The 26,508-nt window shown below is 53.2% G+C and overlaps 1 protein-coding gene across 2 annotated transcripts in view; it reads left to right on the forward strand.

The window, feature by feature from the left end:
• The first annotated feature begins 3,275 nt into the window (after window positions 1-3,275).
• Window positions 3,276-26,508, forward strand: part of KCNIP1 (potassium voltage-gated channel interacting protein 1) — a 214,855-nt gene continuing 191,622 nt past the window's right edge. For both annotated transcript variants that reach the window (XM_012756972.2, XM_012756974.2), the window contains exon 1: window positions 3,276-3,841. In XM_012756972.2, the coding sequence (XP_012612426.1) occupies window positions 3,781-3,841 (61 nt within the window). In that variant the 5' untranslated portion in view covers window positions 3,276-3,780. The remainder of the gene's footprint in view (window positions 3,842-26,508) is intronic.

Genomic DNA, 26,508 nt, shown 5'->3' on the forward strand with positions numbered 1-26,508 from the left:
GTCCATACCACGGTGGACAGGGAACGGTCAGAGCTGGAGATGGTGCAAGAGCTAGCTCACCTTCCAGAGTGAAGGAGCCACAGCCCTTGGAGCTCAGGATGGGTGGAGTGGCAAGGTCACCTTGGTGAGTACACCATGCTTGGAGCAACAGGACAAATGCTTCCTGCAGCCAGGGTGGCTGATGGGAGGCTTCCTTGGCATTCCCTCTACACATGTGTTTTGTCACCTCCTCTCTCCCCCTGCAGTTCTCTGCTCTCTGTTATGCGTTCCCAAGGGGCAGGGAGTGGGTCCATTATCATCTTCTCTCTCTCTTGCCCCTACACTTACCCCGTGCACCTCTGCGTGGACACCTTCTTTGTGAGCATCTCATGGGTGATGTCTGCTGCATCAGACAGTGCGTGTGTGTGTGTGTGTGTGTGTTTGTCTTCAGATAACACCTACCTCACAGAGCATCATCAGGAATAAATGAGCCATTGTGCATGTAAATACCTGGTATAGATATTTATAGATACATGAATGAATAAAATATTTGTTAAACAAATGAGTGGATGAATGAACCTTCACGTGGAAGAGTGTGCTTCCTCCTTTAAGAGGCAGGGATGATCTGGTCGTCATCGGTTTCTACTTACTATGTTATTGAGCAAGGAAAATTCATTCATTCATTCATTCATTCATTCATTCATTCATTCATTCTTTCGGCATAGATTGACTGCACCTTTGTCAGAAACCAGGAGTTAAGCAGTGAGTTCAGAGTTAAATCAGTATTGGTTTCTGCCTTTGAGGAACTTGCAGTCCAGAGGGAGAGACAAGGAAGGAAAGGGACAATGAAAACCAAAGTAATGAGTGTTCTGATAGGAAAAGAAGCCCCGCGTGCTCTGGGAACCGACTGGGGCCAGGGAGGGATTCCTGGAGGGGATGACACCAGAAGTAGTTATTGAAGGAGGAGCAGCAGGTGGCCAGTGGAGAAAGGGGGGGGCACATTCCAGGCAGAGGGAACAGCACGTGCAAAGGCCCTGAGGCAGGACCATACAGGGCACCTTTGGGAAATAGCGAGGGATCTGTGTGGCCGAGCCCAAAGGGAGCAGCAGGGCACAAGGGGGATTGGTAGAAGAAGCCAGGCCACAACAAGGCCTCATAATTCACGTTCAACAGTTTGGATTTTATCGTGGTGACTTCACTTTATTCCCCCTGCTCAGAGGCCGCCTTTGCGAGCACCTCCAGAAGCGCGTTGCCATTTATGATCTGTAAAATGGGGCAGTTCCTGCCTGCCCTGCTTCTTCAGAGGGTTGTCGGGAGGAGGAAACAGGACGGTGGCACCCCAGCCTTCTTTCTGTGGCCTCTCAAGTGCTGTCCTGGCTGTGGCCACCAGGCAGCGTGCAGGTCAGCGGCGCTGAGGGTGAAGTGGCCGGGTGTTCCTCCAGGGGGCCCGAGGGTCTGCAAAGACACCTGGAGTGGCGTCACTCTCTCCTCAGCAAAGAGCTCTAGCCCTCGAGTCCTGGCTGTCCTAGAGGGTCCCCTGGGGACCCAGGCTCCAGCCTCACCCCATCCCCGTCTTCAAGCAGGGAGGGCCAGAGGGAGGCGGGGCCAGCCCCACGTCCTGCCCCTCGCCCGGGACTCCGGGTCCCCCGCTCCGTGCACAGGCAAGCCCCGAGCTGGCAGTTAGGAGAGCTGAGGCTTTGACTCTGGTGGGACCCAGAGCGGGTATGTCCACCTCAGTGGCCCCCAGTGCCAACAGGAGGGTCCCCAGAAGGTCACGACAGCCCCGGACTCTGAGTTCTCACCCTGCATCCTGGCTGGGCAACTTCAGGCAAATTTCTGACCCCCAGGAGGCTTCAATTTCTCTCTATGGTCACGATCAGGCAGGACCTGCCTGGCTCACAGGGCTTCGGTGGGCGTCCCATGGGGTCACATGATCACATAGCAGTGGGCAATGCAAATGAAGGGGACGTATGTTAGCGAGTGCACCTTCCCTGCTGCACAAAATAGGACTTGTTTTGGGATTTGAGGAAGCATTAAGTGTATAAAGATGAAGAAAATTATTCAGGGTCCCTGGCCAGATCTCAGGCCAGCCGAGAGCCTGAAGGGGCAGCTCATGGGCTGGAAAGACGGGAAATAGCTCCCAAGGGACCCTGTACCCTTGGGGTCCAACTGTGTGCTTGTGTGGCCTTGAGCCTATGCAAATGTGGTGACTGCAGTGCCATTTGGCACCGTGCAACAGTCTGTGTGCCTGTGTGTTTGTGCCTCTCTGTCTTGTGTAGGGTCCTATGGACGCACCTCTGGGTGTATTATGGACCCTGGATCTGACTGTGTGTGACAGCAGTGTCTGTGTGGGCTTGAGGGGCTTGTGCCCATATGGTCGTGGGACTATGTATGCACGAGTGCGTGCGTGTTTGTGATGCCATATGTTGCTGGACGCTGGTAACTGCAAACATGCCATGTATGTGTGTGGCAGATAGGAAATGACTGGGCGGGGGTCTGGGAGCAGCCTGGGCAGAGGACACGCAGGGCCAATCAAAAAGGGTCTCCGTGGGAACCCCGGCAGCTCAGTTTTGGGGGAGGGGAAGCTCCTCCTCAGCCTTCCAGGGTGCAAATCTTGCATTTCAACACCACAAGGATCTGAGTCCATGGGATGGACTCACACTTGGCCTTATCAGTAAGAAGCCACAGCGGGGGCTGGGGGTCTTTGTGATCCCGAGTGAGAGCTCACAGAAGGGAGTTGGATGCCTAAATCCATCACGGCCCCCTCAATCACTCATTCAACCCCTGCCCCATAGCGGACGGCTAAGAAATTACTGTTCCAGAAGAGGGAGAGAGAGAGGGAGAGAGAGCGGAGGGAAACAGAAAACAGAGAAAGCAAGGGCTGGGGGGGGCGGGGGGCGAGGGCTCCCCCCTCGCCAATTCCCTGTCATTAGAAGGGGGGCCCTGGCATTGGAGGATTCAGCAGGCACCCCCGGGCCCCTTGGAGCAGGAGGGCACTCTCCTCCCGACATAACCCAGTTCGATGCATGTTTTTCCCTCTCCTGGGTGAAACAGACTTTCCCCCACCTCAGGAATCCAGGCAGTGGGTTCAATGAGATTTCCCTTGAAGTCTAATGAAATCACATGCACCCCGCGCGGGCGCGCGCGCACACACACGTTCTCCCTGGGGGCAATCCATCCGCTGCCCCCTGAACCGCTCCCATCAGCTAGGTGCCTAGCCCCTGGGGGGGCCTGTCTGCCAGGGGCGCGTCCTTGGGGGTCCCGCCCCGCCCCCGGGTGCCCACCGGCCCGCCGCTGCCCTGGCTGCTCGGAGCGCGGCAGGCGGCGGCGGGCGCGGGGCGCGGGCTGCGTTCATTCATGATCGGTACTCGCCCCCCGGGACCCAGCGAGCCGAGCGAGCGTGCGGCGGGAGGGGCGGGCGGAGCGCGGCTCCCGCACCGCGCGGCGCTGGCTCGGCAGCCTCGGCCGGGCGGGCGCCGGCCCCGTGTCCAGCGCCTGGCAGGCTGCGGGGCTCGGTCCTCGGCCGTGGCGAGGGGGCCGGGCCGGGGGCGCCGGGAGCGGGCGCGGCTGGCGGAGCGGCGGCCGGAGGCAGTGCATGTGCGGCTGAACGCGAGCCGGAGCCGCCGGCGCCCAGCCCCACGCGCTGAAGCCCGAGCTGCAGGCGAGCTCCGGGCTTTCTCCTCTTTTTTTCTTTTTTTCCCTCTCTCCTCCAATTCAGAGTAGACAATCCACACCGATTTCTTCCAGGGGCGGGGAGGGGTAGGGCCCGGGGTCCCAAGTCGCCCACAAGTCTTCGCTGCCATGGGGGCCGTCATGGGCACCTTCTCGTCTCTGCAAACCAAACAAAGGCGACCCTCTAAAGGTAAGCCACCTCCTGCTTGCTTTTGTTCCCCTGGCTGGGTTTGGGGCTGCGGGCGCCGAGGTGGGTGCGACACCGGCGTCCCTTTGTCCGGACCTTGCTCCCCAGGAGGAGCCCGGACAGGTTGTGTCCAGAGGAGCGAGAAACCTACGGGAGGGTTGGTGTGAACACGCAGAGGAGGGAGCCAGAGTGGGTGCTGGCCTCAGGGGCGGCTGGACCCCTCTGGGGCACCGGGTGCCGGGACCCTCCTCCTGGGGAATCTCTAAGAGCGGAAGGGAGAGGCGCATTCACAGGTGGGGGAGACTGGTTCTCTGGTGGAAGTGTTTGAAGCTCTTCCCGTTCCCATGACGGCGGGCGTTTGTGCAACTGGGAGCACCCAGCGAGGGTGCTCACACACGCTCCTCCACGGCTCCGGGTGCAGACCCGGAAGCCCCAGCATGGGGGGCGGGGCGCGCCGTCTGCCCACCCCGATAAACCTCTGCAAGCCAAAAGGAATCAGCTACTGCCAGGTGGTGCAACTCCCAAGGCTCATGTCCTGGTGGCCCAGGGAGTGAGGGGAGAGGGCATCACACAAGCTTGCTGCGAGCTCTGGCAACCGCAGGGGGGTTGAGGGCACCGCCAAGGGGTGGCCCAGAGGCGAGTTTACGTCAAGGATTGAAAAGCATAATATCCCGGAGTCCCTTCTGTCTGGACCTTGTTCCAAGCTGCCTGCCCCTGGCTGAGATGCACCGGTCTCACCAGTGGGAGAGTTGTCCGGGGGTCCTCGTGAAGTGGGGCCGTGGGAGGCTATGCAGCCTCCTGACCAGCAGTTAGAAAGTTGGTTGTTGGAATCAAGAGACTGAAAGTGCTAGAAAAGGGAAATGATGGGTTTGGTTTTGTTTAACGCTCAAATGCTATTGTGGGTGGTAGGATTTTAAGTAACCTGACACTTAAATGTTCAAGTTCTGCCATTAGAGCTCAGATCCTGGTTACAGGCAGGGCTTACAGCTCCCAGCCCTGATGTGGCTAGTGAGTGGAACTACAGTGGGGTCATGGGGAGCCCCAAGTGCATAGTGAGTCTGCTTTTAGGACTGGGTTGGTCTCACCTGGTTTGGGACCCCAGAGCTCCCCCTGGGTAAGCTGCCCATGAAGGCCCCAGGAAGAAGAGGTCCAGGATTCTGGCCCAGCCCCCAGAGACATCGGGCCGGCTGAGCACCAAGGAAAGAGATCTCTGTGTACAGATCGCAGGTGATGAAGCTGGGCTGGCATTGACAACCTAGAACATGGGAAGAGGCTTTGGCCCCCGTGCCCAGCGGAGTTACACGTCCTGCTGGCAGGGAAGGCCCTGGTTGCCCTTTTACCAGTCCTGAGCAGGACAGGTCTGCGAGCCTTGGCCCAGGGCCTTGACATTCAGAGTTCCACCTTTTGCAGATCCTGGGATGCTGCTCGGCCGGGGACAATGCTCAGTGCCAAATACAGGTCTTTTCTCCCATCATCTATTTGACTGCCATGGGGTTGCAGAGGCCAGGGACCATGGGGACAGAAAACTCAGTAGTTTGTTTTAAAATGTTTTCAATGTCTGTGGCCCTCCTGGGAGGCAGCTGGGTGTCACAAAAAGATCTTGGGCTCTAGAGTCAAGTAGAGTCTGGGTGTGAATCGCAGCTTCATTACTCCCTCTCTCCAAGACCTTAGGCAAGTCCCCTTACCTCTTTAAGCTTCCGTTTTCTTATCCATAAAATGGGTGTGAATGCTACTTCTAGGAGGGAAACTGGGTATGTAGGACGTAGAGGGAGGGAGGACCCTGTCTCATATACTGTGTTGTCTGTGTTGTGACCCAGAGGAGGTTGTTGTAAGGATGTGGGGTCAAATGAATGATGAGTAAGGAGCACCTTGCATAGGGCTGGGAAGAGAGTAAGAACTCAGACATTACTGTCTAACATTCCCCCTTCTAACCTGCAACTCCAAGTCACCCTGGATGAATTCCTTCAGGGTTCCCAGAGGCCAAAACTCTTGCTTCTTTCTCAGGATTCTGAGAAAGAGAAGAGGGGTTTCCAGCATTCAGTGTGCCCCTGCTGCGTGCCTGGCACAGTGCTGGGTGCTTTATCTGCACTCTCTCATTTATCCCTCACAACAGTGTTTGTCTGAGGCTCAGTGCAGGTCCAAAGCCATCAGAGGGACCTCCAAGACAAGCTACCTAAGCCCTGAGTGCTCAGCCCCTCTTCACAGAGCCTACGCCACTGGTCTGAATTGTCCAGGAATCTAGCTGTAGATATTCCCCCAGGCATGTGTCCCCCGAGTAGGGTCTTATCTCACTGTCTTGCTCAGGGGAATGCTAGTCAGCAAAGACCCTTCCAAAGGTGACAACTTGGAAACATGGAGAGAGGTCTGTGTATAGAGGGTAGTGATTAGGGTCCCATCCTGGCCAGGTCACTTTCCCTCTTGGGGCCTTGGTTTCTCCATCATGAAAGGAGAGAGGCACATTAGATATTTCTGCAGGTTCTATTTGGTTCTCAAATTCTAAGGTTTTTGTTGTTGACGCTCTCACCAGAGCTGCTGCTATGATCTCTGGGCCGTGAGGCTCAGATCTAATTAAAGGCGGTCAGGAGAGAGCGGTTGGGATTTTTCAACTTAGGCATCAGTCTCCCTGCTGGGTTCAAATTCAGGCTCTGCCACTTACTAGCTGTATGACTAAGCCTTGTTTTCTTCAACTACAAAACAGGGACAGTAGTAGTTACCATCTTAAAATAGCTGTTGTGTTGTGTGGATTTCGAGGATAATGCAACTCGAATGTTTAGCACGGTCTCTGCTACATACATAATAAATGGTCAGCAAATTTTAGGTACTGTTCAATTTATGGCTCTGTTATGCAGGTCTTCCAAATGGCCAGAGTAAGGCCATCTTAGAAGTAGGCAGTTTCTCTGAGAATCTTAACAGCTCATTTCTGGAATCTTCTTCCAGCCCTTTCCAGGTAACTAGGACCAAAAATCCAGGCACAGAGATGCTGGCCCTTTGCTGCAGCCCCCAGTGACCTCTGCTCTGTTGTGAGTCCTGAAAACATCATAGCCTGCTGAACTAAAACCCCGAATGCTTTGAAAATGCAATGTGGAAGTACATACATATTTTAAAATAGGGCAAGAACTCCACGTGATTAGTGCTGCCAGAGGAATGCACCTAGCCTAACCTGGGTGTTCAGAGAGAGCTCCCTAAAGGCAGCAGAATCTAAAGTCATTTAAGGGCCATGCCACTGAACAAAAATATTCAAGTTCATTTCCTGTCTTCCTCTCTGTTTGGAGTCTTTGTGTGTCTTTAATTCAAAATTGGAAAAGCCCTGCTTTGGGAATTCAGCCAGTACATCCCAGTCCCAGGTAGAATTTCTGGCTCGACAGTTTTGCATGTGCTCATCATTCCAAGGGCTGCTTCTGGGCTCACATGGGCAAGTGAGACAGGTTAGGGTGTCAGGAATAACCAGAGGAGGGTGTTCAGGTGCAGCTGCTGGGCCTGTGGGGGGCAAGAGAACTTAGAGGAAGCATCACTAGACCAAGGCCATCTCAAAAGAGATTTGCCTATAAGCAAAGAACCACACATTGCAGCAGTGGCTGGGTTGTAAATCCTCCATGACCAGGTGGAAGCTTTCGGAACTTTCAGAAATGGGCGGGCTTTGGATCTCCAAAATGCTCGTTGTGTCGGTGCGCGAACCAAATCCTGTCGCTATCAGATGCTTTTTCTAAGGCCAGATGGCAAGTCAGAGGCAAATATGGCACCGGTCTCCTGGCTGCTAGATCAGTAAGCACCTTGGAGAGCTCACGGAAGCGGAGTGTACCCGAGGAGGCGGGGTTTGGGGTTTATGGGTCAGGGCAGCGTGTTTTACCTGGAGAGAGCTGGGAGACCCGCAAGAGGCAGAGAGGCAGAGCAAAGCGGTAGCCCTGCCGTCACACAGTCCTGTGCTCAGGGGACCTTTTGCAAGTCATTTCACCTTGCAAATGCCAGTTTCTTTGACTATCAAGGGGGAATACTAATTTATAGAGACCTCGTGCCTTGGGCGTTACCAGTGTCTGCATCTTTGCCCATCCTTTTAACTCCATAATACTCTTTCTCCCATCCCTACCTCCTTGTCTAATAGTTAAAATTCCACTCACGTTCCAAGACCTCACTCAGCTCTTTCCATATTCAGGAAGCCTTTTCCAAGCCCCAGAGAGAAGTGACTTCTCCCGTCTGAATTCCTGAATTCTTTTAAGGTATACATTCTTGTGATTCACAAGTCATACTGGGAATTAGGCGATCAGTGGAGGTGCTAACCCCTCTTCCCCAACCAGAGTACAGGTTTTCCTGGGGCAGGGACCTTGTCTGACTCATTCTTCACAACAGCCAGCTTGGTTCTTTGCACATAGTAGGTACAAAATACATATTTTCTGAAGGATATTATAAGTAAGGGGATGGTTGGCTGTTGTTCATTATCTCCTAGATTTTGCAGACCCTGCAGGAAAAGTTAGCTACCCACTGGAATTTCAGTTACCAGCCCTCTGCCTGGAATGAATTCTGTTATTTGGTCTGCTGGCTTTGAATTGGCTTTGTCCATGAAATGTACCGAATCTGTTTACCATTTAGCAAGAAAGTGCTGAGAACAGTGTTCCTACTCCCAGCCCCCTGATAGTCACAAAAGTGCGAGGAGCCCACACGCAGAGCCAAGCACTGTTCTGGTCCCTCAGTCCCAGAAGCAGCTCAGTGGAGCTCAAGATGAACAGAAAGAGGGAGATGGAAAACACTGGAAGAGGGAGGGGAGGGGACTTGCTGCCTAAAATCAGTGGGCTTTTTCGAAAAGGACCAAGGTTTGGACCTCTCTTTGTCTACTGGGAGGGCTTTGGCCCATAAACGCATGCTAAATGTGCAAATGCATACCTTACCATATGGGTGAAAGGATGAATGATTGAATGAATGAGGAATCAGTAAATGAGCAAATGAATGTGGAAGCAAATGAGTTATCAAAGGAGTGACAGAAGGAATGATTGAATAGAACGTTCACGAATGAACAAATGTGTCCATAAGTGAGTGAATGAATGATGAAGTCCTAGAAAAGCTATAATAAAAGACTGTCTTTTCACTAAGAGCATTTAGAGTCATGCTTCCCAAATCCTGGATCTAAGCCCCCCACCATGAAATTTGGAACAAGTCACAGGAACAAGAAGCCCTCATGCAGATAATTAACAGTAAACTTAAAGCAAATGCTTCCCAGAAAGCTGAAAATTATGAATTCAGTCAAGAAGAGTCCTGATAATTTTTTGGATCCCAGTAGGTGTGCAGTGTCCTTGGGGAAGGTAGGAAGATGGGTAGGTATCTCTGTGTTTTCACCCTTTTGTTGAAACAAAACAGGGTCTGACCACAGTGACTTCCCTTGTATTTCAGGTTCCTGTTTACTTTGTCTGCATGAGATCAGAACCTGTATATTTGTCCAGTTATTATTTATTCACTTATCCAATCCTGTAAGTGTCCTTTGACATTGTTTCCCTGATGTCATTTCTGCCCAAGATCCACTCCGGCTTCCTCAGCCTCCCTCCACCTCCATCTCTGCATTCGCCCCGCCAGCTCCTATACATCCTTCAAAGCCTCTTTCAGTGTTACCCCTCCAGGAAGCCCTCCCAGGCTCCTACAGGCAGAGCATATCTCTCCCGTCTCTGTTCCCCGACAGCTGTTGCTACTTCCCCTCACTATGATCCTGAACACGATGTACGGCGGTCATTGTGGGCTTGCACGGTCATCTCTCTGACTAGATCTCAGGGACTGAGTGTTATTCCGGGGCCTCTGTCCGGCCCGACACTGGGTCCGGATGTGATAGATGCTGGCTGCGTAGCAGGGATGATGGGTCGGCCAGCGTGTGCGCCTGATGGCTCTCAGTAGAGCGAAGTGCAGTGGTGCAGATGAGAATTCCAGGTCTGCTCCTGTAAAATTCCGCATCGTGGCCCTGGAGCTGATGCCGCCATTCATCAGGCAGAGAAGGAACAGTATCGAGGGAGGAGGGGAGAGGCTGAGAGGGAGAGAGTTACTAAGAGTCTTAGGGCCTTCAGAGAAACTTGACTTATCTTTAAATGCTTCACCTCCCTCCAGGTAGTATTTTAAATAGGTCACGTTTTGCAAGTAGTTGTAGTCAGTTGGGTTATTGCTAGCTCCCCATGCCCTAGCCTGGGTGTCGTGCTTTGGATTAACTCTTGTTGTTCCAGGCCAAACTAAAAGCTTCACGTGTGCAGTGGGGAGGGAGAGGAGCCCCACTCCACTCAAGCCAGGGAACTAGGAATAGGACGGTGTCGTGGTTAGGACCGCTGAGTTAAGGTAAGAGAGTGGCGGGGTACAACCCTCCTCTGGCAATTCATAGCTGAACCTCTCTGAGCCTCAGTTTCCTCCTCTGTAAAATGGGGGCCATGCCAGTGTCGCCCTTACAGGGCTGTGTGAAGCCAAGGAGGGAGTGAGCCCAGTGCCACACACAGGCGAGGTGGCTCCAGCAGCTTGGGCTAGCGCTGGCTTTCCTGCTGCCTTTTGTGCTGTCTCAGGGCGAGTTCCTTCCACCTGTACGATGACTGTGTTACCCTTGGCAATCTCTTTGTCCCTTTGAGATGTGGCCTCTGATTCCATCCCTCTGAGACCCAGAGCTACCACATCCATGGTCACCCAAACCCTGAGCAGTTTCTCTGTGATTTCTATGGGAAGTTGTTGATTTACATAGTAAAAGAAATTCCCAACTGTGAGGCATGACAATGTGCGTGTCTGCTAGGATTAATGATAATACTGGCTAAAGTTCTCTGGCCTCCGCTCAGTGCCAGGCACCTTGCTCTGCCCTTTCCTGTGTTATTTTAAATGCTATTATAGTACCCATCTTGCAGATGAGAAAGCTGAGGCTCTAAGAAGGGAAGTGCCTTGCTTAGGGTCAGAGCTTGGGGATAGCAGAGCCTAATTCCGGCTGATCCCAGAGCCTGAGCTTTTAGCCACTGCTCCAACCTCCTCCCCTCCTGGCTTTGCCTCTGGAGCCTGGGGAGCCTGGGAGGAGGGAGACAGCCAAAATGGGGTGCACGGGAGCTGGGGAGAAGGCATTCGAGGATAGACCCAAGCACCTCATTAGCCATACCGAACAACTGAGCTGCCTGCAGGCCCTGAGCAAAACGCTTTTAGCCCCATCTCAAACCACCCCTGGATCTGTTTCCTTTTCATCTGACATGGCAAAAGCCTGAATATGAAATGATTGGGGGTAGAAGGCCAATTAGCAAATTCATTAATAGGATTAAACATCTGTCCTCTGCTCTAATCACTTACGTGAACTAAATTTTCTCCCTTTGTTATAGCCATCATTGCCTGTCACGGAGGGATTTACATACCTCCAAGTATGTTAGAATTTCAGACCTTGAGAAGCAGGCAGCAGGACTAGTCAGGATTTTCACATGGTCCAGAGGGGCAGGAAGTCCCCTCTAGGGCAGGTAAGTGGCTTTCCCACAGTCGCACAGCTGGAGTGTCAGGCCTGGCATCTGAACCCTGAGGCTTCGCCGGCCCCGATTGTCTCACATGAATTGCAATAGAATCAGATTTCCCCAGATGAGCAACTGAGCTCTTTCTTTCCTTCCTTCCTTCCTTCCTTCCTTCCTTCCTTCCTTCCTTCCTTCCTTCCTTCCTTCCTTCCTTCCTTCCTTCCTTCCTTCCTTCCTTCCTTCCTTCCTTCTTTTTTAAATAATAAAACAGAAGAGCAGCACCAAATGCCCATTTAGTTTAAATGTACTGATTTTAAATGTCACTCCACCCAAGCAAGAGCCTGAATCTTGATCCTACCAGCCGTACCTTAGCTAAACCTCCAAATTTTCTGCTACCTGAAGATGTGACGAGGAGGCAGAAAATTCAGGGTCTTCGCCTAAGCTGTTTCTAAGAACATAGGCCAGGACGAGGTGCAAGACAGAGCCGTGTGGACTGCCACTAGAGAACCCGCACACAAGGGATTTCATCGATAATGCTCAGAATGCCAGAGCAAGCTGGCAGCCTGGTTTACGTACAAAGCCTTTGTGTGGGATTTGAAACCAGAAAATGTGACAAGTTAGCAGAGTCTAAATAGGCAAAGGAAGGGTCTGAAGCATGAAAGTCGAATGCCTTTTTCCAGGGAGCCTAATAGGACCACTCTGTTGGGGAGACAAAAAATCTAATCTCTTTTTCCTTTTTAGAGCAGTCCTGTGATGGTTATATTGTTACTCTCACTTTGCAAGTAGGAAACTGAGGCTCGGGGAGTTCTTGATTGGCTGGTGATTGGATGGCAAGGACTGGAGCCTCTCTGATTGCCAGGCGCCGTCACGTGGCCCCTGCCTGCAGCTGGAGGGCACGTCCAGCACATGCGAGCCGCTGATGCCCAAGAAGAGGCCGGGCAATTACCGCCAGCTTCCTAGGGACCGAAAATGACAGCCACCAGCCTCCTGTTGGTCCTGTCAGCCCCTCACCCACGCCAGCCTGGCCCCAGAGTGAGAGGAGGGCTCTGGTGGAGACCACGCAGCTCCCGGCTGCCGCAGGGAAGCCAGTGCATTTGCGTCCATGCGGCTGAGGCTGCACTTGCCTGTCGCCGGGATCCACTGATGTACGACTCTCCCCGATGGTCAAGTCGCACACTGGGCAGCAGGGGGGAGGCTCCCAGGGAGGCTTTTCCTCCCACCGAAGTCAGGGGCAGCAAGCGGCTCACTTCCTTCCCTTTCTCCTTCACACTCAGCCAGCCTGGGCTGGGTCAGGACTCTGCGCCCGGAAGCCCCTGGCACCTCAGCGATCGTGTCCCCAAATCCCCACCAAGGGCTGCTTAGGCAATTCAGAGCAGAAACGGTAAAATACATGTAAGGAAGTCGCTAAAATTTGGGTTTTCCCCATGGTGACTACTCTGCTGACTTTTTTGGAAATATAATATGCTTTCAAAACATGTTTTTTTCCACAATTTTTTGTGCCTCTACTTTGATGGTGCTTTAAGCTTCTTCTGAGTGTACCTAGCAGATATTTCAGCATCAGAGTTGGAACCAGACAGGAAAAAGAAAAAACTGATCTGTACTGGGCACCTACTGTGCGCCAGGGACTGTGCGAGGTATTGACAAAATAAGAGTAACAGAAATAACATTCAAATTGTCCTTATAGTAATAATAACAAGACCAGCAAGAAGAAAAAAGGACATTTATGTGGCACTTTGTGCCAAGTGCTACTCTAGGTGCTTTTGACACCAAACCAATTCAATCTTCACGGCAACCCTGTGAGGCGGGTGAGTGCCGCGATTACCCCACGTGCCAGACGCAACGGCAGACCGTGAGAAGTAGGCCCAGATCCCCCTATTTGGGGGGGAAACTGAGGAAACTGAGGCACAGACGAGGAAACTGAGGCACAGAAACACGTGACTTGCCCAGGCCCACAGGTGGCTGGAGGAAGACCAGGATCCACACCCGCCCTGCCTTGCCTGCCTCCAGACCCTGCTGCTAGTCCCAGCTCAGGCCTAACGCACTTCCTAGAAGCGCCTTGTTATGTCATGGGTCCCAGGCCTGAAGATCAAAAGACCAGGAACCAAAGACTAAGTATTGTTGAATCTTGTCCTAATCTTCTCAGGGACACCCGGCCACTCCCAGTTGCCTACTCCATCTGTCCTCACTGTGTGCCACTGGCCCACCCTCCCTGGCTCTGCCCTTGCGGCGGGACCACTTTACACGCTGGTGCTCGTCGTGCCCCTCTGCTGCATCCGGGTCCGGCTCCCATCCACCTTCTCCTGGAGGAGAAGCTGCTGGAAGGAGATGAGAGCTACGCAGTCTTTGCCCTCAAAGAGCTTCACCCTGGTGACAGTAGTTATATCAACAGCAAATCTATGGATCTGACTGTGCGCCAGACACTTCAGCAGCTTGGTTTACGTAAGCCTTGTAGTGTCCCGAGGAAGTAAGCACTGTTCCCAGACCCCTTCCAGAGAAGGAGACTGAGGACTAGGGAGCATAAGCAGATGCCTCGTGTGACAAGTCTTGTAAGTGGGGGAGCCAGGATTTGACCCCTGATGGTTTGACTCGAGTGCTTGCGTGCTTAATCACTGGGTGAGGCTGTACCCGGGCATCTAACCACACGACACTTCAGATTGTGAGACACCAAGGGGGCTCGGGGAGGGGGACAGCCCCTCTACCTGAGGGCAGGGCCTGGAGAATCACAGAGGACACCTGAAAGAGGTGGCATTGGAGCTCAGTGATAGGGCTGGGGCTTGGCCCAAGTGCGAATGCAGATTAAAGAAGTTCTGGGCGGGAGGGACAGGATGAGCAGGCATGGAAGTGGGCAGCAAGAGGGAGGAGGAAAGAAAATGAGTGATGTTGTGTACTTTTGTGACTTGGAGGATTTAGCAGAAAGGCTGTCGTCAGAGATGGGAGGGAACAGGATGGAGGTGGGACCAGAGTGAGCTGTCCGTGTTCAGGAAGGTGGGGAAGGGGTCCTGGGAGGCAGCAGGCAGCAGGGGTGAGGAAAGGCTGAGTAAGTAGGATGGGGGCTGTGCCCCTCCATGCCCACGCATGTCCCCCCAAAGTCCTCCCGGGACTGCTCCAGCCCTCGTCCACCCCCTGCTTCTCCCCGCCCAGGGCACTCACTGTTTGTCCCCATGATTTAGCAGCTGATGACCTTGACCTGATGAGTAATCCTTCCCCATAAACATGCTTGAGTGTTCAGCAAGAGTATCCTTTCCTCAAACCTGAACCCTTCTGCCCTCTGAGCTTCTCTGCAGAGCCCAACACAGTCTGGGCACACAGCTGGTCCTTGGTGGCTTGAATTGACATTTCACAGAGATGCACAAAGACTTGGGGTTCTTCACTGGAGTTAAGGTAGCAGAGAAACTTGAGGGTGGCTTCCAGGCCCCCCACCACCACATCCACAGGATATGACGTCAAAGACTGTGGTTTGTTTGTGATCCACTGCGTGGATCATAGTGTATTAGCCACCAGTGGATTGCAGCTTAGAGTTGATGGAGAGAAAAAGATATGATGTGTTGGGTGAAATAGAACCTAAGGCCAGTCCTAGCTTCCCCTTTGAGAAGCTGGGTGGTTTAAATGAGTTGTTTAACCCCTTTCTGCATGTCAATTTCTTCATCTACTAAATAACAGCAGTCATGCCACTCATTGGATTGTCATGAGGATTAAGTGAGATAATGTTAAAGGATTAGTAAACTGTCAGGCAGTGTATACACAGTGAGGATCAAACTTAGAGGATGATAATGGTCATAGTGGTAATAATGATTTTACTTATGTATTTGTACTTACTGGGTGTAGCAGCAGGTAGTCATGATTTTGACAGTGGTGGTGGTGGTGGTGGTGGTACTAATAACGTGGTGGAAACAGTTGGTAGTTGTGGTGATGGGGATGGGGCTAGTATTATTAGTGGTGGTGAAGATTATAGTAGGGATAATATTGTTGATGATGGTAGAGGTGCTGGTGACAGTAAGACAGTAGTGGTTTTGATGATCATATTGATGCAGATGTTGGGGAATAATGATGTTAGTGGTAACAGTGATGATTATAGCAGAGATAATGTTGCTGCTTATAGGGGTGGTGGTGGAAGTGACAATAGCGATGGTGATGATGATGGAGGTGGTGCTGGTGTTGATAGGAGTGACAATAATGATGGTGTGATGGTTGCAGTGATGACAATGGTGGTGGTGATGGTGATGATGGTGGTGGTGATGGTGGTGGTGCTGGTGTGATGGGAGTGACAATAATGAGGGTGCAGTGGTGGCAGTGATGGTGGTGATGGTGGTGGTTATGGAGGTGGTGCTGGTGTTGATGGGAGTGGTAATAATGAAGGTGTGGTGGTGGCAGTGATGGTGGTGGTGATGGAGGTGGTGCTGGTGTTGATGGGAGTGGTAATAATGAGGGTGTGGTGGTGGCAGTGATGACAGTGATGGTGGTGGTTATGGAGGTGGTGCTGGTGTTGATGGGAGTGGTAATAATGAAGGTGTGGTGGTGGCAGTGATGGTGGTGGTGATGGAGGTGGTGCTGGTGTTGATGGGAGTGGTAATAATGAGGGTGTGGTGGTGGCAGTGATGACAGTGATGGTGGTGGTTATGGTGGTGGTGCTGGTGTTGATTGGAGTGGTAATAATGAGGGTGTGGTGGTGGCAGTGATGATAGTGATGGTGATGATGGTGGCGATTATGGAGGTGGTGCTGGTGTTGATGGGAGTGGCAATAATGATGGTGTGGTGGTGACAGGAATGACGGTGGTGATGGTGGTGGTTATGGAGGTGGTGCTGGTGTTGATGGGAGTGGCAATAATGAGGGTGTGGTGGTGACAGGAATGACGGTGGTGATGGTGGTGGTTATGGAGGTGGTGCTGGTGTTGATGGGAGTGGCAATAATCAGGGTGTGATGGTGACAGGAATGACAGTGGTGGTTATGGAGGTGGTGCTGGTGTTGATGGGAGTGGCAGTAATGAGGGTGTGGTGGTGGCAGTGATGACAGTGATGGTGATGATTATGGAGGTGGTGCTGGTGTTGATGGGAGTGGCAATAATGAGGGTGTGGTGGTGACAGGAATGACGGTGGTGATGGTGGTGGTTATGGAGGTGGTGCTGGTGTTGATGGGAGTGGCAATAATCAGGGTGTGATGGTGACAGGAATGACAGTGGTGGTTATGGAGGTGGTGCTGGTGTTGATGGGAGTGGCAATAATGAGGGTGTGGTGGTGGCGGGATGACAGTGATGGTGGTGGTGGTGTGGTAGGGATAGTCATTGCGATTGCAGACGGTGTTGGTGGTTGTCGTGATCACAATAGCAGGGCTGCTGTTGGCGCAGGTGGTGGTGGTGCAGTGGTATTCACGTGGTGCTGCTGGTAGGACGATGGTGCCGCTGGTGGCAGCAGCACTGGCAGATTTGAGGCAATCATTCCCTTTGTCAAATTGACTAGGCTGCACAGGATTTCCAACCCTCAGAACTTGAATTCCCCCAGGTGTATTTGTCAAAAGTAGGAAAGAATAACACAAATCAGCTCATGTCTCCAGATTTCTTCTCTTGTTCATGGTTGGTACTTTCAGAATCATTAAATACAAGCTGCCTTTTTGACATTTGCATTCAAGCATGTAGCCCAGTGCCATGCCTGGTACATAGTGAAGTCTTCAACAAATATTTGTGAAACGAAGGGATGAACTAGCAGAAAGACACAGGCCTTGCTCTTGGGTGAATTCATCAGAGTTAAGTGTCCCATTCTGAAAGATACCGCAGGGGTTATAGGGCACAGTCCCCGTCACATCAGAATACACCTGCATTAACACCATGCAGCACGGGCAGTGCAGTGACCCTTCTCACCTGGCAAGCTGGGAAGGCTTGTCGGCGCCTACTCTGCCCTTGGGAGCCCACTGGGTGTCAGCTGGGCGTGACCCCTTGGCCCCAGCACCCTGCCCTCAGAGGTAGGGCCTGTTCTGCTCTAATTCTGCACTGACGGGTCACAAGGAACAGTGGGGAAAATGGCATCTCCTGCCAGCTGCCCTGGAGAGCCCACGCTTGCCACCCCAGCGGCCCTGCCGGGTGGCAGGGATGAAACGCACATCCTGGCCCTGAGATATTCTTCTTGGCAAGTCCTCCCCTGTTGGCTGATGGCGGGAGGGATTATAGAAGTGGCTGCAGGTGCCACAGCCCACCCTCTCTACCCTAGCAGTCACAGGCACCTGTAGAGCCTCTGTTCACTGTGTATGGAAAAGGAATAATCCTGTGCTAGCATCTCAGGGTTCTCATGGCTGTTAGGCATGTGGCACATAGTGAGGGCTCAATAATTGGTTGCAGATATTGACTTTAGTATTATTTATTATTTTTATTACAAGTGGAGACATCAAGCTAGTAAGTGGTGGATAACGATAGATCAGAGATTTTGTGTCTCTTTGGTGGCTTGGATTCACCTTGAACCCCCTGATCCCGGCCCTGGGATGGGTCCCCTGTTGGACACACGGTACTGGTGGGGCTGTTGAGAAGGATGGGACCAACCATACCCATTGGGGTCCGGGCGCTCTTCTGTGGAGTGAGGAATAAGATTTGGAGACTGAACAGTCTTGGATTTCCACCCCAGACTTGCTTTTCCCTGGCTGTGTGACCCCTGCTGAGTACTTCTGCTGAGCCTCAGCTTCTTCGTGTGCCGGGTGAGGTTAGTGACACCACCCACATGGGCTCCTTGGCAGAGCACGGGGACTGAAGCGTAAACAGAGCGAGGGTGGGGATCTGCCCCCGAGGCAGCGCAGGGCGGAAGGTGATGGGAAGACCAAAGTCGTTTTTGGATTAGAGTCGCCTGCAGCCTTTATCTGTCTCTGGAGTTGATTTATTATTCCCCCAAATGCTGGCACAAAGGCAAGACACGGGAGGAAGGAAGGGAGGGAGATGGGCAATAAGAGCGTGGAAGGACAGGGAAGCACGGACGGTGTGGGCAGCGGCTGCCTGCCCACAGCAGGCTCCCCGGCGGGGAAATTCATGGGTGGCCGTCACTCTTATTGCTGCTATTGCTCCCGTTAAAAGATGGAGCAGGGGCTCCAGGAAGAAGGAAGAGTTCAAGGAAAGACACAGGCGAGTAAAAGCACGAAGAGATGAACAAAATCTAGGCTGAATTTCCTAAAGCTCACAAAGCACCCTGTGCAGTCTGCAGAGGGTGGAAACTGAGGCAGGCTGTCCCCTAAACTTCTACTACCACCCAGTGACTCCACATATGCAACAGGGGGCGGATACGTAGGGGAGGATATGCAGGTGCAAGCTGTTTCCTTGCACAACCTACTCGAAGCAGCGGGAGGCTGAGTCCCAGTTCTGTCCACTCCTTGGTCCCCTCCCTGGACCATCACTGGACAACCCAAAATCTTCTGTCTCCTTCCTTCTCTTCCTCCCTTTCATGGCTGTCTTCCAAATCTTTGGGGGAGCAATAACCAAAATTTCTCTCTTTCTCTGCCAAAAGACAAAGAAACATTGTAGGACGCTCCAACCCCCAAACATTTGGGTGTTTGCATGAGCTGCATCTGAGCTGCCCGGAAAACAAACCTCCTCCCCGACCCCAGCATTGCCCCAGCGTGCCGGCGGGCAGCAGCCAGACTCCAGGCCTGGCACGCACCGGCCCTGCCCCCTCTCAACCCGGAGCCTGCTTAATTCGGAAGGTGCTCCGTGTGATGGCGGCGTGCACAGACTTAGAAGTCAGGCGATGCTGTTCTGGAACCTGGCTCTGCCTTTCGTGAGCTGTGTGGCCTTGAGTAAGGCGCCTACTCTGTGTGAGCCTCAGATCCTTCTCTGCCAAACAGAGGTGGTATCTCCCTTTTAGGGTTGCCGTGAGGATTAACTGAAAAGCTGGATATAAAACACCTGCTCCATCACTGGCACTCATGCAAGAGTTAACAACTGAACCATGAGTCTTGGGCAACAGCCTTGATAAGAACAGGTTCCTCTGCACCCACGACCCTAGTCCCTAGCACAAATATGGCCATTCCTGGCACATGGTATCACTCCCTCGTCCATTACCCATGGCAGACGTTGATCAGCCATGCGACACAGGACTTTTCCCTTCTAAGCTAGAATGCGAACCTCAGAATCCTTCTTAACACAGCACTCCAAGCAGTCACTGAGTATAGTTGGCATGAGAGATAGATGAAGTTTATTTGCATCCCAGTTCTGTCCACATTTGTTGCTCCCTGTGCTCAGTGCAGATGTCTGTCTGCTCTGCTTTTGTGAGTGTGTGTTTCTGTGTCTGTGTATGTGTGCATTTAAACTTCTCTTCCAGAGTGAAAACCCATTCCTGCCATTTGTGTGTTGGTTTAGCCGTACAAATCTCTGGGCTTTCAGAATTGCACTCCCAATGTTATGTCTAAGGCTTGGGATTTCCAAGTAACACCAGCTTGCTTCTGGAAGGGATGTGGGTGGGAATCAAGTGAGAACTTGGGAGAGCAAACTCCGCACAAGCACACACCCTCAGCCACCTGTAGGAGTGGCACACGAGATGGCATGTGAATGTGAATTTGAAGTCTTCAAAAGACTTAACACTCCACTGGGCGACAGCCATAACCTCAAGAAGGCAGGCCTAGAATACACTTTATACTTTAGGGTAATGCTAGCTGCTGTAACAAATAAACCCCAATATCGCAGTGGCCTAACACATAGAATCATGGTTATGGTTCATACAATGGTTCACTATGGGTGTTCCTGGTGGGCAAGTAGCTTTCTTCCATGTGGTCACTCAGCGACCCAGGTTCCTTCCATCTTGTCACTCCCCGGCCTTAGGGCTCCTCTACACCTAGATAAAGCAGGTTTAGGAGACACACTGCTTCTTAAGCACCTTAGCTTGGCAGTGACAGACATCACTCATGCTCAGATTCATTGGTGAGATCTCGCTCCCTAGCCCCACCCAGACGCAGGGAGTGGGGCGGGCAGAAAACGTGGCCTCCGCCAGCCCAGCCACCACTCGGGCTTCGGGGAAGCGCAGGACGCAGGCGAAGACCACGGCCAGGTCCGCCGCAGACAGCGATTCAGGCCTGGGCAGCAGCCAGCGTGCGGAGTCGCGGCTGGGCGAGGAGTCAGTCCAGATGCTGTTTGGTCATCCTGGACACGGCGCGGGGTGGCTCGAGAACCAGAGGTCAGCTGGCAGGGGCCACACCAAACCCGTCCAGGGAAGTCCTGCCCTGACCAGCGATAAGGCCTGCGTGCTGTCAGCTGCCTCCCTCCCGGGACGGGATGCAGCAGATGGCCGGAGCCCGATGCCACTAAACATTCGAGTGGCTCAACCAGCATCCCCGGGCGTCTGGGGCCGCCAAGAATCTGACTGCTAGAACGCGCCTCCCCAGGCTTCTCCGCCTCGGGGAGAGACGGGGCTGGCCGTGACACCTTCAGCGTGCTCGCCCCGCGTGGCAGCTGCGCTTCTCATTGCGGTTTATGTGTTGGTCACGTGATCCGAGTTAAGGGGCGTCTTCTCCTGACCGATGAGCCCCTTCCGGGTGTGCCAGCAAACCTCCAAGGCTCACTGCCAGAGGCTGGGGAATTCGCCAAGGTAAATGCCACCTTGTGAGGTCTTTGGGACGCAGCCAGCAGCCTCCCCGGGCAAGGCTCCCGCCTCGGCAGGAGGTCCTCTGGCCCTCGAGCCTTTGGGAGCCGCATCCACAGCCCCGCGGGGCTGGGTCTGCTTCCAGCTGCGTGTGGGACATTCTAGCAGCTTTGCCCTGATCTCTGCAAGGAAGAGAGCAGGGAGGAGAGAAGGTGGAAGAATAAAAATCCACTGCTTAGAATGTTCCTTCCAAAGCAGACCTCCTGAGCCTCATTGAGCAGGACTTGGAACAAAGGAATCTTGGCGCTTTGATTATGGTGTCTGCTGCAGTTGTTGAAATGAGTCTGACACTCACCAGCGCCTTGATAGGAATTATAATTACATCGGAAGACCCCAGGCGGCCGAGTAAACTGATTAGCTGCTGCTCCGAGCTGATAGATTATTCTTCCCCCTCCGGGTCGTGAGCAGGGCTGTGGGAGACGGTGGCGGCACGCTGGGCGGGAAGAGGTCGAGATGGGCTGTGTGTGTCCAGGAAGCCCAACTCGGTGGTCCTCCGCACAGACACTCTGACAGGTGTCCACCGGCCCCCTCGGGGGACGGCTCAGCTCCCCGGGCCAAGCCTGCGCGCCGATCTTGTGCAGAGAGCTGTCCTCGGAGCCGGCCGAGGGCGGCTGCACGGGTAGGCGATGCTCCGGGAAGCCCTCCCCCAGGAAGCCGGCGCGTTCTGCCAGGCATAATTATTGCATGGATAATTACACGATTCAGAGCCTGCCGGAGAATCCTGGGCCAGAGCCAGAGCAGAAAGGCAGGGCTCCGGATTGCGGCCGGTTACCGCTCCTCAGACTCAACTTCCAAAGGCGAGGTGATCGGTCTCCCTCCTGAGAATCCTGCCCTGCAGGGCCAGGACCTGGCACACCTCCCCCTCCCTCGGGCTTCCCGCCCCCTTACTGGCAGGGTCCCCAGGGTTCTGACCTAACCCCTCTTCGGTACTCCCCCCACACATCACCTTCTGGGGCAGCCCTGCCTGTCCCCCCTCCCGGCACCTATGCGCCGACGGCAGCAAGGGCTCCTCCAGCTGAGCGTGCCCAGATGCACGTCCTTCGCATGGATGCCATGTACACTCCTCCCGGTTCCTCGAGCGTGGCTTTGCCACACCTGAAAATGTAAGAGTGCAGTGGGAGAATACAAGCGGCAACGTGCTGGGCTCTGGAGCCAGACTCTCTGGGTTTGAATCTTGGCTCCATCACTTGCTGGCTGTGTGACCTTGGGCAAGTCACTTGACCCCTCTGTTCTTCTCTCTTCCTGTTTGTGACCTAGGAATAATAGTAACAATGGAACCCATCCCATAGGTTGTTGGGAGGATTCAATGACATAATGCACGTACAGCGCTGAGAACACGGCTGGTGCACGGTCACTGTATTGGCAGATGTCCGCTGCGTGTCTGCAGGTGGAGACCCATGAAATGTGAAATCCAGGCAGAAAGAAAATGCAGTTTGTACTAGTCCACGTCTTCACTTTACAGAGGGAGAAACTGAGGCCCTGAGAGGGCATTCTCTGGCCTCAGGCCCGGGTGGAGCAGACAGCTCCCTCTGCATAGTCCCGGTCCCTGGGTTCTCTGAGGCTTCACCGGCGAGCAGGATTCCTCCCCTACAAAGTGCCTGACTGTGAGAAGTGCCTGGGGTGGGAGAGGAAGAGCGCAACTCGGCTTTCGAGATGAAACCAAAGAGAAAACATCTGGTGGAGGGGCAGTTAGGAGTGAGCCTCTGCTCAAGGCCTGGGAACTCTGCTGAGCCTGCGGCCCTGGGTTCAGCCCCATGTGCCCTGATTGCTGGGTCCCCACTGTGTGCCCAGGGCCAGCGGGGAGCCGGCCAGCCCGGGCTCTGGGAACGGTGTGTCTGTGGGTGAGTCTCTGTCTCTGCGGGTCTCCAGCAGAGAGCTGGCACACTGCAAGCTATCCTAACCCTGACTCCAGCACGTAGCAGTTGGATGGCCTTGAGCAACTGACTTAACCTCCCGGAGCCTCGGTTTCCTCTTCTGTAAGATGGGAGAGCATAGTAATACCTGCCCCATAGGGTTTTTGGAGGATAAAGGATATAATCTGCATAAAAGCACGCAGGTAGTGCCTGAAGACTTAGCAAAACCTCAATAAGCATCTAAAAATGGCAGTAACCAAGCACTGCAAGGTATGTCGAATGCCCGTCTCTGCGCACAGTCCGCGTGCCTTCCCTCCCTAGAATGCAGAGGAAGGAAGACCTCCGTGAAAACCCTCCATATATCTTTGCCAATTGGCAGTTTTTCCTCGAGTTAATTTGGGAGCCTGTGACCTTTCCTGCTGTGTGTTGCTCTGACTCAGACTGCAATACTGCAGTGCCAGCTAAATGTGGTGACGAGCCCCTGTCCCAGGCAGCTGAAGAGAGGCAGGAGTGTTCTGGAAGCTTCTCCTGGGGAAGGGGGTGGGGAGAGCCGTCTGATGCCATGCGGTCCACCTGGTCCAAGGGAGTGATTCCAGACGCTGGCTCTGCCGTCTCCTTCAGCAAGGGGTGAGGGCTGCAGGTCGTTTGCCGTGCCTCTCGCCCTGAGTCCTGGGCCCAGAAACCACAACCCCGCACAGGGCTTCTGTGTCATCGTCACCAGGAAAAAGGGGGCTGCAGGCGGAGAATGCCAGAGCCAACCAGGCTGCTCTCCTGGGGCGGCATGTCTCTGAGTTCCGTGCGAGACCGTCTCACAGCCACCCTTCGAACACCCAGCATGTGCCAGGCCCGCCCAGCCTGCTGAGCCTCGCGTCTCCGGGCCCCACCACGCGCTCGGGGTTGTCGGGCACTTTCACCTGTGGCTGGATCAAGACAGGCTCCCCACCTTCCAGGTGTGTGGCCTGGCCAGGCTCATGTCACTTTCCTGGACACTCAATATCCTCATCACAAGACTCAGTAAATACACTATGGCTGTGAAGTGGGGAGGAAGTCTGCAGTGCTTAGAACAGCGCCTGGCCACTCGTGCACACTCAGCAAATGCCAGCTGTGCTGCCAGCATCAGCACGCGCAGCCCACTTCTGCAGAAGGGAGGGAGGGAGGCTCCAGGAAGGGAAGGCTCGTGCTCAGGCTGCACTGGAGCCGTAATCGCCCTGCGCGTCAAATATGCGCCACCCCCAGGCCAGGTCCGTCTTTCACTGGGGATCTGTCCTTCTGGGACTTGAAGATTGGCCGGCCTTGGAGAGTCACCAATACATCTCAGGTAGTGATATCCGAGAGGGGAAGACTGAGATGTCAGCTGCTTCTTATCCCCCTGCCTTAGCTCCTCCAGTCCCCACCGTTTGGGACACCTCTGCTCAGCCTCTCACCCACGCTCTTCGCCTGCCTAGCTCCTTCCTGTCCTTTGGGACTTGACGCAGGCATCACCTTCTCCAGGCATGCTTTCATTGTCCCGCCCCCTGCCCCAGGCTGGCTTGGGTGACCCTTCTCCATACTCTAAAACTCCCTGCTCACCAGCAGCCCAGCGTGGAGCTTCGAGCCATGAAACTTGAAGATCAGAGAGCAAGCCTTGTACAGCTTACAGTGCCTGACCTATGGCAGGAGTTAAATAAAGATATATGTTTACCTATTTGCTAATATTTCACCTTATTACAAAAAAACTCAAGGCAACTAAATGAATGAATGTTTGCAGAGCTGAATTAAACTGAGGCAGGGGTGCTGGCCCAGCAGAAGCTACATGGGCTTGGGCATCAGAAGACCTGGGTGAGAATTCCGACCCTGGCCCTGTGCCTTCTCTAGAAATTTGAAAACGTCACTTTACCACCCAGAGCCTCACTTAGCTCATCAGGGGGTGTGAACATCTACGTGTTGTGAGGACCCACATGAGAGCCACGTGCCAACATCAGCAGCTCGCAGCCATGGGCAGAACCAGGCAGCTGAGTTTGACATGGGGATTTTCAACTATTCACAAATGATCCAAAGACCCATGGCAGGTGGTCCCTAGCGGTTTTGCTAAAGTACAAGTTTGAATGGTGCCCCTGGGGTGCTGGTGTGGAAGAGCCATTGAGCCGGACACGAGTTTACACAATTCCATACCCGCTGCAGCATGCACGTCTCAAAACAACGATGGTTTCCTCTATTTGTCCTTGGGTTCTTAGTTACAGCAAAAAGTATTTAAAAAACAAAACGAAATGCTCCTGTCTCGAAAGTCATGATGTAATCTCATGTCACACAGCATTCATTTTAGGGAAAGAGTTTATGTTAATAATTTCATAAATGATTGTCATCCTGCATTTATAGAAACATGACAGTTCTGAAGGGGTCATTTTATTTTTCAATTATCCTTTGCCGCATGTTAGGAGGGACACGGCATGCTGCGATGGCGTTTGTGTGCTGGAGGATTTGGGGAGGCCTCAGGAGCCCTCCTGGGAGCATCAGGGATTGACTGCAGTAGGAACGCCATGAGTTCTGCCTGGGGCCTGCCTTGGGGGAGACCTACATCTCAGCAGCCAGCCCCATCCAAGCTGCTCTGGAACCAGACTCTGGCTCCCTGGCCCCCCTCCCCCTCGCCTCTCCCATTACCCTGCCCCCGTCAGCAAGCCCTTCGTTCAAGGAGGGAGCTGTAAGTAGGTGGTCGCCGGGTAGCTGGATGAGGCTAGACCCTGACAGTCTTCCTCCCAACATCCTCTGGGCTAGTGCAAAGTGCTGCAGGCCAGACTTCAGTTCTGCTGTGCTGTTTGCTAGCGGGGTGACCTTCCTCGTCTGTAGAATAGGGGCCAGCCAGCATGTCTAGCATGAGGAATAAATAGAATGTGCTGTGTCCAGTGCCTGGGGCATATCACAAACCCAAGAAAACTTCATGCTCCTGAAGTATCCAGAAGAGGATTGGAAACAAATGTCCAAGGGTGTAATGTCACTGATGGGACTCGTGCCAGGCCTATTTGGAGGGAGGGTGCTTTGTGAGATATCAATTAATAGGGCCCATTACCCCCCATTCCCCACTCTATGCTCATAGACAAGAAATCTGTGACTCATTTTGGGAACTGAAAGGTGTCACAGAGTTATAGACACCAAGTCATAGAAATCCAAGGGTCTAAACAGACTTTAGGCCATTTTTCATTTGGGAAAGAAGAAACTTCTCTGAGGGATTTGTGCTGATGCTGTCTCTGAATACAAGTATGGAATGTAATTCCAGATAGGGTAATAGTCTGACTTTGAGAATGGAAGTCCACTCGGCTCCATTCAACTACTCAAGTCTCATTGCACCACCGGTCTCATTGCATGTAAAGTCATGCTTAGCCCCAACGATAGCCCATGGTCCCTTTGTCAGGTGAAGCATAAATGAGCACTGCATCTGCATTAGGACCTTTTCAGTTTCAAATAATAAAAACCCAACTCTTTCTCTTTAAGAAAAAAAGGGGAACTTATTGATTCATATAATAAAAGGGCCAAGGTAGCATTAATCTCAGGAACAGCTGAATCCAGGTGCTCAAAAAAAAATTTCAACTAGAACCTGTTGATTTCCATTTCTCGGGTCTGCTTTGGCTTCATTCTTGGGAAAACTCTAACCTCGGGTGCCAAGAGTAGTCACCGGCAGGCCCCCCCCCCCAGATTTACATCCCACCAGCACAGTGACCTGAGTGGGAAAGGGCTTCTCAATAGATCCAGGAAAAGTCCCAGGGCTGGCTCTCATTGGCCCAGATTGGGTCATCTGCTGTGCTCTGATTGGCCAGGTTCC

Source organism: Microcebus murinus, chromosome 21 (assembly GCF_040939455.1).
Source record: "Microcebus murinus isolate Inina chromosome 21, M.murinus_Inina_mat1.0, whole genome shotgun sequence".
Lineage (NCBI taxonomy): Eukaryota > Metazoa > Chordata > Mammalia > Primates > Cheirogaleidae > Microcebus > Microcebus murinus.